This window comes from Poeciliopsis prolifica, unplaced genomic scaffold (assembly GCF_027474105.1).
Source record: "Poeciliopsis prolifica strain line A6 unplaced genomic scaffold, Auburn_PproV2 SCAFFOLD027, whole genome shotgun sequence".
Classification (NCBI taxonomy): Eukaryota; Metazoa; Chordata; class Actinopteri; order Cyprinodontiformes; family Poeciliidae; genus Poeciliopsis; species Poeciliopsis prolifica.
In genome coordinates this window covers 5,357,752-5,373,176 of record NW_026562402.1, presented here as the reverse complement: position 1 = coordinate 5,373,176, position 15,425 = coordinate 5,357,752, and the positions used below count along the sequence as shown (strand labels likewise).

The 15,425-nt window shown below is 39.9% G+C and overlaps 1 protein-coding gene across 2 annotated transcripts; it reads left to right on the top strand.

Annotated features, from left to right (window-relative positions):
• The first annotated feature begins 247 nt into the window (after positions 1-247).
• Positions 248-15,003, top strand: ano11 (anoctamin 11). Of its 2 annotated transcripts, none has more exons than XM_055048566.1 (24): positions 248-514; positions 778-897; positions 2,771-2,897; positions 2,968-3,122; positions 3,219-3,326; positions 3,655-3,791; positions 3,879-3,936; positions 4,026-4,136; positions 4,220-4,385; positions 5,708-5,798; positions 6,329-6,425; positions 6,519-6,662; positions 6,905-7,042; positions 7,206-7,304; positions 7,395-7,497; positions 7,765-7,876; positions 7,968-8,022; positions 8,109-8,206; positions 8,403-8,539; positions 9,229-9,434; positions 9,516-9,652; positions 10,395-10,485; positions 10,679-10,810; positions 13,206-15,003. In XM_055048566.1, the coding sequence occupies exons 3-24, from the start codon at positions 2,861-2,863 to the stop codon at positions 13,227-13,229; spliced, it is 2,436 nt and encodes an 811-aa protein (XP_054904541.1). In that variant the 5' UTR covers positions 248-514; positions 778-897; positions 2,771-2,860; the 3' UTR covers positions 13,230-15,003. The 2 variants fall into 2 exon arrangements, with proteins under 2 accessions (XP_054904541.1, XP_054904540.1); XM_055048565.1 differs by having other exon boundaries at positions 752-897.
• Positions 15,004-15,425: the final 422 nt, after the last annotated feature.

The following is a 15,425-nucleotide window of genomic DNA, read 5'->3' as shown; positions in this document are numbered from 1 at the left end:
TCTCTCTCTCTCTCTCTTTCTCTCCCTCTCTCCTGCGTTAAAGTTGCAGCCACGCAGGGCGGAGCTCTCCTACTGATGCTCATACTTAATAAATTATGCAAATGTGCGCCACGTTCAGACCCGGCTGTGAGAATGCACTAAATCGACTGTTGAGATGAGTGTGTGAGAACACACACTCATCTCAACAGATGCGTTTTCACCTGCCATCACAGTCACAGCTTCTGCTCCTGACTCCACATTCAATCATCTATGCCTCTGAAAGGTGCAGGGTGCGTCTGTAATGCTGAGATGCAGCAAAGCAGAGAATGTGCCGCTTCCCCCTGGATTAGGTGCATTACGGTACTCCACAGCTAATGCAGTGGCGCTGAAGTTGGGGGTGGTGTGTGTGTGTGTTTATGTGTGGTTGGGGGGGGCGGTTAAGGGGCTTGATGGATACTGAGATGAAGAGGAGGAAGAGCACAATGGAAGCACAGACTGTTGCAAATCCCCCAGCCTAGTTCTCACTGCAGAGAAGGTAGAATCCGTTCATTTATTTGTTCCTTTAAGATGCAAAACCTGCAGTTTTCTACTTCAGGTTTTGTTTGTTTGTTGTCCAGTTTTATGTAACGTCATCAGTACGCTGTTTGTTTAGTTTGTTTTTTGTTAAGTCATATTTTTGGAGCCAGCCAGCAGTGCGTTTTTTTATTTGTTTTTGTTTTTGTGTTTTCGTGTTGTTGTTTTTTTGTTTGTTTTTGTTTTTTTTTTTTTTTAGTTTTTTTTTTCATTATGATGAAAAAGAGCTGGGAGGTGCGGAGTGGAGACAGAGAAGTCCTTCTGGATTTGGACGCCAGGGGTGAAGCTCGCACCACAGACGGCTACGGCAGTCTGCAGAACGGGGACTGTTTCCCTTCACCATGTGTAAGCGCCTTTCTTTCTTTCTTTTCTTTTTTTCTTCTTCTCACTTCTCTCACGTCGTTGCATACTGTGCAGCGCAGCCGACATGTGGCCAATACGTGGCTCTGTTTCTCTGCCTCATCTTTTCGCACTTCACTAACTTCACACGGTCAGCTGGGAATCTGGATCTGTCACTGGGAATGGGATATATATATATATATATATATATATATATATATATATATATATATATATATATATATATATATAAAGTGTGTGTGTGTTATCTTGCAGAAAGCACAGGGACAGCTCTCTGTCTCCATGTTTCCGGGCTCCTTACTGCAGAGTGCAGGCTTTTTATGGCGCAGTGTCTTGCACAAGAGTGCGCGCTTCAGTCTCATCCAAAGGCAGGGAAGTGTTCGCGAGCAAAAGCCTCGGATTTGTGATCTTTGAAAGCCAAAGTGTCAGTTTCCTGCTTCAGAAGGAAAACGATGCATGGTTTTCAAAACGCTCTACAAATAAAAATAAAAAAAATTGAATCTGTATTTAGTTATTTTTACTCTGATACCTCTACATCTATAGAGTCTTATTTATTTATTTATTTATTTTGTGTGCACCTGGTGCCAAAACTGCCAAATTTAAACTCCCGACGAGCCCACAATATTAATCACATTTAAAATGCAAAAAAAATATTTTGTGATTTGTCTTCTTCTTCTTCTTTTTCTTTTTTAGTTTGTTGGTTTACCTACTTAAAACAATTAAAAAAAATAAAAATAAAATATATAACTCCTTAAAGATCCAAAACATTTAAAGAAGATGTTTTGGACTATTGCCTGATATGATCAGCAGCTCAATTTCTGCTGCCCAGAGGTGAAGCTACTGGCATGTCAGGAGAATCATGAGACCATCATTAGGACTGAAACTATTAATTGGATTAATAGAGATGAATTATTATTGAAATAATCCATTAATTGTTAACCCCAAACACACACACACTGACACACACATCCAGAGCAGAAACTGTATTATATATATATTTGTGTGTGTATGTTTGTGTGTTTATATTACATTTAAAATATAAAAAGCATTTAAAAACATCTATAGCAATATGTTTTATCCAAAACTCCTCAAGTGGTATTTTTTTTAATATATTCACTCCATTCAAACTGACTGACAGAAAGCAGTGGTGTTGCTTTTTAGACAATGCAATGTTTGTTTAAAAACAAGTGAATTATTTGTTTATTTCATACTTTTGCTGTATTTCTAATATTGCATAGCAAATAAAAAATCAGCACAATATGCCAATTGTTTTTTTGTTTTTTTTCAATGTGATTAATCGAGTAATTGTCTAAATAATTGATAGATTAACTGATTACTAAAATAATCACTATTTGCAGCTCAAACATCAACAGCAACAGCCTCTTCAGACTCACTGCAATACTGACTCCTATCATGACATGAGTTACAACATTTAATTTCCCTTTGGGATAAGTAAAGTTTCTTCGAATTGAGTTGCATTGATTTGGGGGCAGAGGTTTACTTTCCAGCTGGACAAAACAATCAGTTCAGAACCAGATAGGATGTTTAAGATAAAAATACATTTGTTTTAGAGCAACCCAGTTCGGTTGAGAATCCGTGGCAAAACTCTACAATTTCAATGTCTTACTGCGCAAAGTTGGCAGAGAGTCTATTTATATTCCCTTTCAATACAGAGGCAGAAAAATGCCACAATTATTTTTTTATTTTTTTTTTACATGCTACTTTGTGTAGATATAACACATAAAACTCCAAGAAAGCATGTCGCAATTTGAGGTTTTACATTGACAAAACGTGAATAAATGATTTAACACTGCGAGTCATGTGTTTGTCATATTGGCCAAATCACGTTCCTTCTCAGTTTTCATCCGCAGCTTCAAAGTGCCACATCCACGGTGATGATCCAATTCATTTGCGCTGCATTACGAGAGATAACCAAGCGGTCTCAAAAATGGGCAACTACTTCAGAGATGGACGAACTAAAATTGGTACGCATCACCAGTGTTGCTTTGAATGATGTATTTGGCGTTCAGTTAATTATTTAATGTTGCCTTTCAGATTTTGTGCTGGTGTGGGAGATCCAGTCACGGGGCAAGCAGCGAGGGAAGGGGAAAAGCAACGGGACCTCTGAGGATGGGGAGTCTGCACAACTGGCAGAGTGGAGGGACAAGTTTGTCCAGAACCTCCAGAGTGCTGGACTGCTCTTGGAAAAGGTGCTGTCGTTTATTTTGTTACTCCAAGAGGACAGTCAGAATTCATATTCGTCAATGCCGCTCACCAGCTTTTCTCTTTCCGCTCTCTCCATTCAGGAGGAATCTGCAAATGAAAAGAAAACCATACATTTTCTTAAAGTCAGCGCCCCGTGGGATGTGTTGGTTTACTATGCTGAGGAACTTTGCCTCCGAGCTCCACTGCAGGTCAGCAAAGCTGTTCCTTACAATCATTTAACGGGACCATTTAAATATCTGTGTCCCTTTTCTGGAAACTAATTCATATTAATCCCAGTTGCTGCGCAGCACACATTCATTTGAGAGATGGTATTAATGGAGATAAAACTTGCCTTTTTAATAAATGCACTGCCATCCAAAACTATTTATATTCCCTTTAGCCTTTCCCAGGGTTTCTGTAGGTTTCACTAACTCAAATTTAAGACTTTTAAAGAGCCATTTAAGATCCCTGCGAATGGAATTTTAGACCTGCATCAAAAGAAAAAAAAGCAAATTGCAAATCTCTGGTGATTTGCAGGCCCAGCAACACCTGGACCTGAACACATCTTCCGTTGTTCTAAGAAGACTCTGCGTACCCAACATAATGATGGAATCGGTGCCAAACAGGCCGCTGGACTATTACACATGCGCCTTCCGCAAGTCAAAGATGAACAGGTGAGTCCCACACGATACCACCGACCCCAAGCACATCAAATTCAGACCCAGTGTCTGCATGTTTATGAATGAATTGCTTTCATGCAGATTCCTCGGCTCCGAAGACCAAGACAGCTACTTCACCAATACTCAGAGACACCAGGTTGTAAGTAACACTCCTGTTGCCGCATAGCAGTGTTTTGGGATGGCCGTGTTTCCTTCATCCGACAGATGTAGTCTTGTGTTCTAACGTAGGTTTATGAGATCCTCGCTCGGACGGTGTACGGCAAAAGAAAGAGGACGGAGGTTGGTGTGGATAGACTGGTAAATGAAGGGGCCTACACAGCAGCTTATCCTCTGCATGAGGTGAACGATTGTTATCCGCTGGGTAATGTTTTCCTTAGCTGTGTTTCCCTCTCTGATCAGCCTCGTTTCTCGGCTCGCAACAGGGTCCTTTCAAGCTTTTGAGCCACGAGCTCCATCCTGACGAGCTCAACCAGAGGCAGGTCCTGCACTACTACTGGGCTCGCTGGTGCAAATGGTTCAAGTACCAACCACTAGATCACATTCGGGAGTACTTTGGAGAGAAGATTGCCCTCTACTTTGCTTGGCTAGGTATAAAATCATTCTTATTTTTGGAAATATCTGACTTACTCTGTGTACTTGCTAGAGCTCCATCTTCAGAGTGAAGAATGTATGTTAAAGGTGCAGTATGCAACTTAAAAATATATATATATATTATATTTTCTACATATTACTGAAAATTGTCACATCTTGGGACAATATAGTATGAAACAGATAATATGTGAAATATCTGAGCTAAGGACATGTACCACTCCTGACCAAAAACATCCAATCAGAGCCAGGAGGACGGTCTTAACGCCGTCAGTCACCCTCCTGTACTTGTTGCTAATGGCGGAGAAACAACTTAATGTGTCAGAAAAACCATTTGTCCGCCATAATTGGTGGTCATTCTATCTAGCCTGAGCGTTCACAACAGGCTCCAAGAACCATGGGAGAACCCCCCCTTACATAACTGTAAACCCAATAAATAAATAATTAAATCTATAAAAAATATAAATGTATTGATAAAAATATATACAAATATCTCTAGAAGATGTAATTCAAGTTCAGGCTCTTGATTTATGTACCGTTTCAACTCCTTTTCATGATATTAATCAGCAGCACAAAGAGAGTCAATGGTAAAGACTTTCTGCTTTTGTCATTTAATTGTAATATTTGGTAGTTGTATCAAATTTTACTGAAACACACACACCACAAATGAAAACTTCACCCTTTTAAAGTGTTGAAGCAAACTCACTTCAAATGGCCTGAGATGGGGCACCAATATGTAGGAAAACTAAAAGTACATTGCTCTGTATTAGTGTTGCTGAATTATTTAGTGTCATAATGAACTTGTGTCTTCCTGCTAAGCTATCTTCATCTCTCTTTATTTCTGCTTCGCCTTGCCATCTCTCTCTCTCTCTCTCTCTCTTCTGCTCAAAACGTAAACGTTTTTGAGAGCTGGGAACTCTGGAAAGCAAAATGAAATTTGTCAATGAACCAACTTTTTCCTTCAACTGATGAACTAAAACAAACTCCTTTTAAAACCTTGAAGGGACGACACTGCTGAACTGCAAAAAAGGTAAAAAAATAAAAATAAGGAATCGGGCTTAAAGCCCACTGCAGCTGCTTGGCAGACACTGTTGACAGAGAATTATGTGTTGAGCAAACAAACAGCAGATGGATGTATGTTTCATAGGAACAGATGAACAAGAGGGCCAGCGCAGCATCAGCAGAAAACATGCGGATGTGTTTCGGACTATTAGATCCGTCTCTCGCAGCGCAGCATCAACCTCGGAGCAGCTTTGTAGTTTGACTTCCTCTCCCTCCGTTTACTGAGAGCTGTACTCTAATGAAGCTCTGTGTCCCTGCAGGTTTCTACACAGCCTGGCTGCTGCCGGCGGCCATAGTGGGAACGTTGGTTTTTGTGTCAGGAGTCATGTCCATGGACACTAACACGCCAGCGTGAGTCTTCAATGAAAACACAAAGAATATCACAGGAAATACTATACACTGCAGCATAGAGGAGAGCGGCTTTACATGAAGCAACATTTAGAGATGATTAGCAACGATTATTCATTTAGCTGAGGTAATGATGATACGACCACAACTTCTGTCAAGAAAGATCTGTTCGTGCACAGGAGTTGATGGATTTTCTACTTCTGAGGCTGTCAAGTTCGATATTTGGCACCAGCTGCAGCTGAGCGCCTAATGTGCAGATATGAGATTAGCATTGATCCTCTGAGGGAAAAGCATGTTACAGCTTTCCTCTGAGGAATGCTGTGATTTCCAGGAAAATAAAACTTTCTAGAATCTTCAACACTTACTTGCGAATTAAGCGAGGCACATTGGGAGGGTAAATTTTACCACGCAATAGTAGAGCTTACAGTGAGAGCCAATAAACATTTTCAAACTTTCTCACTTGATGATGAACTAGAGCGTGTTTTAAGGCAAAGTGATGTACATTTTTGAAGATTATGTGGGACTGTCAACAGGGAGGACATTTGTAACAGTGGTGCGAAGTATCCGATGTGCCCCCTTTGTAAAACCTGCGATGCTTGGAACATGTCTGACATCTGCACCATGGCAAAGGTAAGATATATTTACTCCTTTAATTGCTGTGAAACGCAACTTAGACTCACAAACTCTGAGCTTAAACCTGTCTCTTGCCACTGCGTGCTACAGCTGGGCTACCTGTTCGACCATCCCGGTACCGTGTTCTTCAGCGTTTTCATGTCCTTCTGGGCCGTGACCTTTCTGGAGTTCTGGAAGCGCAAGATGGCTACCCTGGCCCATCACTGGGACTGCATGGATTTCCATGAGGAGGAGGTTATTTGTTACATTAGCATGAGCATCCCTATGCTGATTTATTCTCATGGTTCCTGCGAATGGAAAGACTAAAAGATGCTGCGGTGGAGTAACACAAGAAAATGATAGTGTTTCAAAACTTTTTCCATCTATTTCCTGACGTTAATTTATCATAAAACACCTTCAGCAGCATCTTCTCATTTAGAGAATACACATTAACAAAATGCAGCTGTATAGAAGCCTGACCTGCTGTGTCCTCTCAGGAACGTCCCCGTCCTGAGTTTGCCGCCACGGCCCCGACTATGGAGGAAAATCCAGTGACTGGAGTCAAAGAGCCATACTTTCCAGAGAAGACGAGACTGTCTCGCATGTTCACTGGCTCCATGGTCATTGTCCTGATGGTGAGTCGTGTCTGATGACGTCCTACTTGACAAAAACCTAGAGGTGTGCAATACTGAGAATTTTGGTATTTATCTTATTTCAAGTAAATTCAGGGATATTGTCACCAATACCAGTACTTTAAAAAAAAAAAAACAATTCCTCTGCAACATAATGTCTCCTCAGCTTTGTGTGGTGATAATCTTCCTGGTGACAGTGGTCATGTGTCGAGGAGTCATCAGTGTCATGATGTACCAGAGCGGGAGCCCTGTGCTGCGTACAGAGGTACGTCGGATCTGCGCAGAACATGTCAGATTCATTTGTTTGATTTAAAAGATGTTATAAACATTAGCGCCGATGTCATTTCCTCCTCAGGCTGGAACCATAGCTAACATCTGCAGCAGCATTGTGAACCTGGGCTTCATTCTGGTAATGGGTCAGGTTTATACGGCCTTAGCTGAGCAGCTCACCAAATGGGGTAAGAGTCAATGCAGAGTTGAGAAACATCCGAGCTGTAAACGATCAACACTGCATTTGTCTGTGAGGAAATGTAAGCTGAAAGTTTTCACAAAAGAAAAGATAACATTCTGTTTTTCTTTCACTAAGTTCATTCTTTTAAAGGGTTGGCCTTTGTTAGAGTGAATTCTGATAGCACGTTATTCAGATACAGTATTTAGCGATTCCACTCAAACCTTTTTACGTTTCTTCAACTTCATCACTGCATTTCTCTGTACTCACATTACAGAGATGCACAGGACCCAAACCCAGCATGATAACGCTTTCACCCTCAAAGTGTTCATCTTCCAGTTCGTCAACTTCTACTCGTCTCCCTTCTACGTGGCTTTCTTTAAGGGAAGGTAAGACATGGCCCAGGCACATGAAACACTTGATAAAATGTTCGTTCCTCTAGAAATGTAAGCAGTTCTCTGTTTGTCTCTGTGTGTTTAGGTTTGTGGGTTACCCTACAAACTATGGAACCTTGTTTGGGATGAGAAACGAAGATGTTAGTGCTTTTTTAATACAAATTCTTGCAACACTAGCTTCCTGTGTTGCTGCATTGAGTTGTTTCTGTGCGCCTTGTGATTTCAGTGTGGTCCTGGTGGTTGCCTCATTGAGTTGGCTGAACAACTCTTCATCATAATGGTGGGGAAGCAGCTCATCAACAACATCCAGGAGTTCATTATACCGTACGTTGCCTCTTGTGCTGCTGTTGTTAGAGCGAGCTGAACTCATATCTGTGTGGTTTCTAAAGACGTTATCTTGTTCATTTACAGTGACGCTGCTTTTCTTTTCATCCAGTCCAGCTGGATGATTATTTAACATATAAATAATCATATAAGTGATTATTTATATGTTAACTCATCTGTTATTCCTTGAATGCAGCAAAGTAAAAGCCTGGCGGCAGAAAAGAACCTTGGCCAGCGTGTTGCAAGATAATGAGCAAGACGACCCGCGGCGCTGGGAGGAAGACTACAAGCTGGTACCGTGTGGGGGCCTGTTTGAGGAATATCTGGAAATGGGTAATTAGATAAGTACTTGTTGTTTTTTGGATCAATTCCCAGACCGATGAAGATGCTATTAATACAAAGCCCTTCTCACTTATTGGCACAGCTGGTCAATATGAGAGGCAGCGGGTTAAAGGTATAGAACAATCTCTTGCGTTTTAAACGTGAGTTTATAAGGAGAGTAGTTCAAAATCTGAAGGTTCTGAAGGTCATCTGGCGAACAAATAAGAACCAATTTTTTCCTTATTCAGCTGGAGAAAGCTGAATGAAGAAAGTTTATGTAGATTACATATTGAATGAGGGTTAATACTGATTAAATGGCAAAATCCCATGGTAAAAAACAAAGTTTTCATAAAATCAATGGGGGCATGTTTTTTGATAGTAGGTAGGAATGTAGCTGATTTGGTTGTTTTTAAAAAAAAATTAAAAGTCAATGTCTTGGAATTTTTAATATATAACCATTGACTGTTTCCCTTTGGCCTCTTTTTCATGCCAAGCCATTAAAAATAGGAAAGACAAAAAGTGTTGATCCTCATAATTTATTAAATGGCTGCAAGAAGACAGAGAATCTCCTACATTTTACCAGACCATTTATTTTAAGGCCTTTGAACACATCTTCACCAGCAGGGCCCATAGTTCTGGAGGGCAATAGTTGTAATGTTATGTTTGGCTGCTCAAAGTAAAACTGTCTCCCTGTCCTCCAGTCCTCCAGTTCGGGTTCATCACAATTTTTGTAGCAGCGTTCCCCCTCGCCCCGCTCTTCGCCCTCCTGAACAACTGGGTGGAGATTCGCCTTGACGCCCACAAGTTTGTGTGCGAGTACCGCCGACCGGTGGCTGAGCGGGCTCAAAACATCGGTGTTTGGTTCAACATCTTAGAAGCCTTGTCTCATCTGTCTGTCATTGCCAATGTCAGTAGATCTGTAGTTATGCTTTTCCAAGATGTTGCAGTCATCACTAAGTTAATGATGTTTTAAAGTTTTATTTCTCAGGCCTTTCTAATCGCCTTCACATCAGATTTTTTACCACGCCTGCTCTACCAGTACAAATTCAGGAATGATCTTAATGGATACGTTGACTTCACCTTGGCCTATGCACCACTCAACTACACCGACTACCCTAGGTGCAGGTATGGTGGCAACATTATATTTATAAGTCAAAGCTTCTCGAAAACAGTGCAAATAAATGAATTCAGAAAGTTTTCTACATTTATGGTGTACAAACAGATTCAGGGTTATTTTCTCATTTATTTAGTTTTGTTAAGGTAAACATTGGGGTTGGTCTGAATGCCTTGCTATGGCAATTACTTTTTTTCAAAACCTGTAAGAAAGTAAGATATACTTCCTGTGGCATTTGAACTTTGTGGTTTGTTGGTCATTTTTGTTTGATTTATTAACTCAAGATTTATTTACTAAAACTTTGATGCAGATACTCAAGAATGCAATTTTATTTTCATGATTTCTGTCAACAGTTATTCAAAGTATTTGCTTTTAGCACTTACTTCTAAACTTGATTTGATTTTTGAAGATTATCCGAAGAATCCCGTGTTGGTATTTTATGACCCACAGATTAGGGGCCCGTTGACTTGACCTGATTGATTTGAATGTGAATAATTTATTAAACCTCTGATAATGTTTTTTTTTAAGATCAAATATTGTTGAGCTCATTTGAATGTAAATGTTTAACTGAATCAGGATTATGTGTTTGAATATTTCTGTTCAATACAAAAGTTGCATTTCTTTTGCTTTTTTTGAAATCCTAGACCTGACCAGTAGAGGGCAGTGTAGGTCGCGTTCCAAATTGAATTTGTTGTGACTTCTTGTTCTGCTGCTGTACATGCTCTGCATTGACTGTGCTTTATTTATTTCCAGATATAAAGCATTCAGAGACAATGATGGAATGTATACACTCTTCTACTGGGAACTCCTCGCTGTGCGACTCGGTTTTATCATTGCATTTGAGGTCTGAATGACGACACGCGAAATCTACTAATGTTCAGCTTAAAACCATAGGTTTCTTCAGTTGCATCATGCTGTCCCTGTATATATAACACAAGTTTTAACATTCTCAGTAGTCAGTTCAGAAATAATTTAATTCTTCCTCAGTGTAAAACGAAACATCTTGTTGTCTTCGTTCTTCTTTTCCTTCCACGTAGCACGTGGTATTTTTTGTTTTGCGAGCCATTGACTGGATCGTACCCGACGTCCCCGAGTCCTTGGAGCTGAAGATCAAGCGAGAGCGCTACCTGGCCAAGCAAGCGCTGGCTGAAAACCAGGAGGCGCTGCTGGTAAGTTGAGGTCAACGAGAAAGCCAACAATGTTCAGCCAGCTCCAAGTCAGGTCACTGAGACAGTGAGGCATACAAAGTTTAATGTATTAATCATAAGACATTCAGTATATTACCTAAAAAACACTGAAGACCAAAATCCATCAGCTGAATGTTTTATGGAAAAATGTTAAACCTGTGTTTTTGAGAACATGTCAAGAAATGTAATAATTATCTTCAATCTTTCAACGTAAATACAACATAATCATCTTGCAAGTAAACATTTTATACAACTGTGTATGCCACTGGCCCGAAGAGGTTCCAATAAATAGATTCATTACGTTGTATGTGCATGTCAGTCAAACTGGATGCTAAACTCCTGGATGCTCACAGAGTTGGAATTCTGACTACTGTTCTTGTTTCATTTCCAAATGGGAATTTGGAAAATCCCACTTCTGAGCACAACGAGTTAGTTAATCACACCAATTGTTTGATCAACCAATAAAGCCATGTGTTTATTTTAGCACTTATTAGCTACGTCCTCAACGGAGTAATGAACAGAATCCAGAATTGTATTTTCAGTTCAATTTCAACTTGGTGTATTTCACAAGACACAGTATGCTATCTGAGATACAATATACATCTATTATGCAGACTTGAGCACAAGTTATGTTTGGTGATTTCTTGCAGAGCAGGTCAAACAAAAAGTCGTATTCAGACATGTTGTCTAGTTTAACTGTAATTCTTATACAACAGCCACATTGAATATGTAGCTGCTAAAATGTATGTAGCTGCAGATGTCTTTCCAGGGAAAGACATCTGAATCATTGACTTTGCAGCAATCTTTCACTCCCTGCAAGGATGTGGCAACTGTAACTCCATTATTTATATCTAATTCTGAATTTGAATAAAAGTCTGTGCCATCTCTTTACAGAACCTGTTAACTACCAAGTCACTTATATCATAAAAGCAAAGAATTGACAGTGTGTACTTTCACTTCAGAGTAACTGCAGATCACACAGTAGCAATCGGGTGTAGCTTTATGAAGCTATAGAACAAAAGAGTAAAATCAATATGCATTTAGTTTGGTACACACAAACACAGGTAAGTATAAGAGATTTAGAGAAACCTGATTTCAGAGAATGCATGGACATAATGTTTAGTGTTTCACTATACATATGCTCAAACATACCCAATTAGGAAGTGAAACCGTCTGTTTTTTGTCATCGTCAACAAACCTCTAGCATAATTCTTTCTGACGCTTATCAGAAGTAGAAGAGTAAATTAAATTGGTTGGCGTCTTCGAATGAACTTGAGTTTTAACAAGGTTGACGTCAGGGCTTTGGTAATTCATTCTCAAATGTTAAAGTCGGCTTGCTTTATTCATTCATTCTAAAACCAGTTTTATTGGTATTTGGACTCACTTTCTTAGTGGAAAACCTGCTTATGTTCAAGTTTCAATTACCTAGTTGTTTTTTGCAGGTAAAATAGAAACAGACTCCCTTTATTACTCTGTCGTCCTTGTTTAATTTGCCAGTACCAGTTGCATCAAAACCATCCCACAGCATGATGTTACCATCACCATGCTTTACAGTCCGCACAGTTAGGGTTGGTCTTGGGTTTGAAAAGCATCGCCTTGACTGCATAGAACATATTTACCATCCTGTGATGAAACTTGAAGGTATTCGGCTTGTCTGTGTGAACCTGCAAAGGTAAGTCGAGCTTGAAAGTGTTGGTTTTGCAACATGAGCTTCTGTCTTGATCTGAATCTTCTTGATCCATGAGAATATAAAACTGGATTTGATATGGAGACAGAAAGTAGCACAGGGTTGTACAAGTTTGCAGACCTTGCCTTGCTTGATGCTGTTTGCCGTCATTCTTACGATTTTCCTTTCGTCTCAGATTTTTTCAGACCTTAACAAAGTGCTGACACATTACAAAACTGTATGTTTTCCTATTATTTCAAACTGATGAACGTCTGCAGTGATTGGTGCCTGCAGTAGCAACGTAATGGCCCTTGTGCTAACATTAGCATTTTAGCTACTCTTTATATCTTACGACATTACTGAATGAAGTAAGTCAACTTATCTAAGTGCATTTTTGAACCGCAGCAAGAGTTGGACTGACTGCATCTGTATTTTGAGATTCCTGAGATGAGTTAAACCACCACCGCAGCATTAGGTTTTTCACATTTCCATAATAGGAGCATTCTCCAAGGTTTCCCATTCACAGATACTAGAGTTTTCAAATTACAGGGTTTATTAAAGATGCCAACAGCTGAAAATTACAGCATCACAGCAAAACTAATCTGTGCCAGCACCATTCAGCTCCCATAGAGCAGCCACTGATAAAACTAACTCTCTCATCTCTCTTCCTTCTTTTTATGTCTAAATCTAATTGCGCCGCCCCACTTGAAGCAAGCGACACGTCCTTTGGATTGATGAATCCGGACTGGAATGAAACGCTTGGAGGAAACATTCGAGGAAGACGCTCCTTTGAATTTAGAAAGATCATTTTTTTCATCATTTGAAAGTCAAAAAGCCAGCTCCAGATGAGATTGTTGATGCCGCTGCACGCATACTGAGGCAAAGGAAACTAAGGTCACTGGCTGGCTCTTTCGCCAGGAGGATTCAAACTTCAGTTGTTGGATGTTTGAGCTGTAATTTAAGCTGGGCTTAATTCATCAAGCATGAGGAATAATGACGCCGCTTCTCTGCAGATTAACTTGATTTATGACTACCAGCAGCTACAGCATGCATTGTTGATGCAGATGTGTACAGAATCTCGCGAGTGTACTCACAGCCCCTTTATCTTTTTATTTATTTTTTTTACATTTTGTCACATTGCAACCACAAACGTCACTGTGTTCCACTGGGATTTTATCTGTCAGAAAAGCACTTGTAAAGTACAAGTTATATTCAAAGTAAAGTAGTTTATCATATTTTTTTGTCTTAAAAATAAAAATCTGAAGAGTGTGGCCTGCATTTCTTTTCTCCCCTTTTACTGCGACTATCCTGAAGATGCAGTTCATGAGAAGAAAATAAATCTGTTTGGCATAAAGGCATAACACTGTCCACCATGAACACAACACCACCGTGAACCCTCTCTCTAAACTCTGGACATTAGTTGGCTAATCTTTATTTACCCCAGAAAAGCCACATATCCAGTCCAGATTTAGCGCAACCAAAGGCTTTATTAGCTCAGCTATGTTTTTAAACATGATTATTCTTACCACAGTTCGACGTTGTTTTGGTGAAACCGTCTTCCTAGCAAAATGGTTTTTTGGGGGGGATATCAGTGGCAACGTCATGTTTTGAAAAGTCCCAGCCAAAAAATTCAGAATGACCTAATTTAATCCACCGGTACTCTAACAGAATCTAATTCAATCTAATCAGTGGTAAAATAATTATGTTTACAGATGTTCTGCAGAAGGTTTGGGCTATCGAATGAGCAAATGTGGCGGAGGCATCGCCTCGGCAATCGAATATTGCTGTCATCAGCGCACAGGACTCTGAGCATCTTTGTTTCTGAAGCTTTTGTTTTTTGTCTATCGCATAAAATACCAGTAAAATACTTTGAAGTTTGTGGTCTAACATGACAAAATGCCATTATTATGAAAACATTCTTGTAGAACTCTTATGTTACCTTGAATTAAAAGCTGTAGTTTGTGTCAAACCAAAATATTTTTCACTGGGAGCAGTATTTTTTTTTTGTTTTTTTTTCTGAAGGATCCGTCGGGTGAAAACCTCACTCAACCTGGGCCTGCAGTGTGTGTCAGCTCGCTGTTAATCATTTGTAGTCTTTAACCTCAAGCAGAGATAACCCCAATTTTTCTCACACTTGAAAATGCCTCTGCAGACATGAAAGACAGCTGACTTCTTGGACTCAAGTCGGGTTTCCCACTGCTTGAAAACCAACCGCAATCTATAAATCGGAGCTTCTGCTCTGACCTCGACCCTGAGGTCAAAGTTTGCCTTCCATTTTATTGCTGGCTAATACTGTAAGGCTGCACAGAGGGCAAGCTTTTCTTGACTCTCGTTAACTTTCCAAAGGTTATAAAATGTGTTTTGTTTTCCCTCATCAGCACGTCGGGGTTTTTTCTCTACTTGAATGAACTGCACAGTATTGTATTAACAGTATTGTATGCACTGCTGAATAAGAACTTTTTTTTTTCATTTCAGAGTTGCTTTTTTTGTTTTTGCATTTTAGACCAGAATAAAGCTAGTTTATTGAACACAGCACAGTGCTGCTTGGTAACTGTCTCTGCTGAGCGATGAAACGCTGCAGGGACAAACGTTCATTGATAATTTCTGAACCAGTCTCCTTCCTTTGTTTCTCCTTTTTCTCTGCTCTGCAGAAACATATGAAGAAGATCCTGATTTATGAGCAGACAGAAACAGACAGGCGTTCGTTAATGATTTCTCTCTTCCTCTCACACTATTCAACCCTTGGGCAATTTCTGACTTTTGTTTGATCTCCTCTACTCCGCCTCACCTTTTCCTTCACTCGTTTCTCCTCTTCCCTCTTGGAATTGTTTCTTCTTCTGCTCATTTAATTCCTGCCATCATCTCTCTTTAATGCTCCCCCACCCCTCTCTGCTTGTCCTCCCTCTTTGCCACGTTCCATCTTTTGAATTG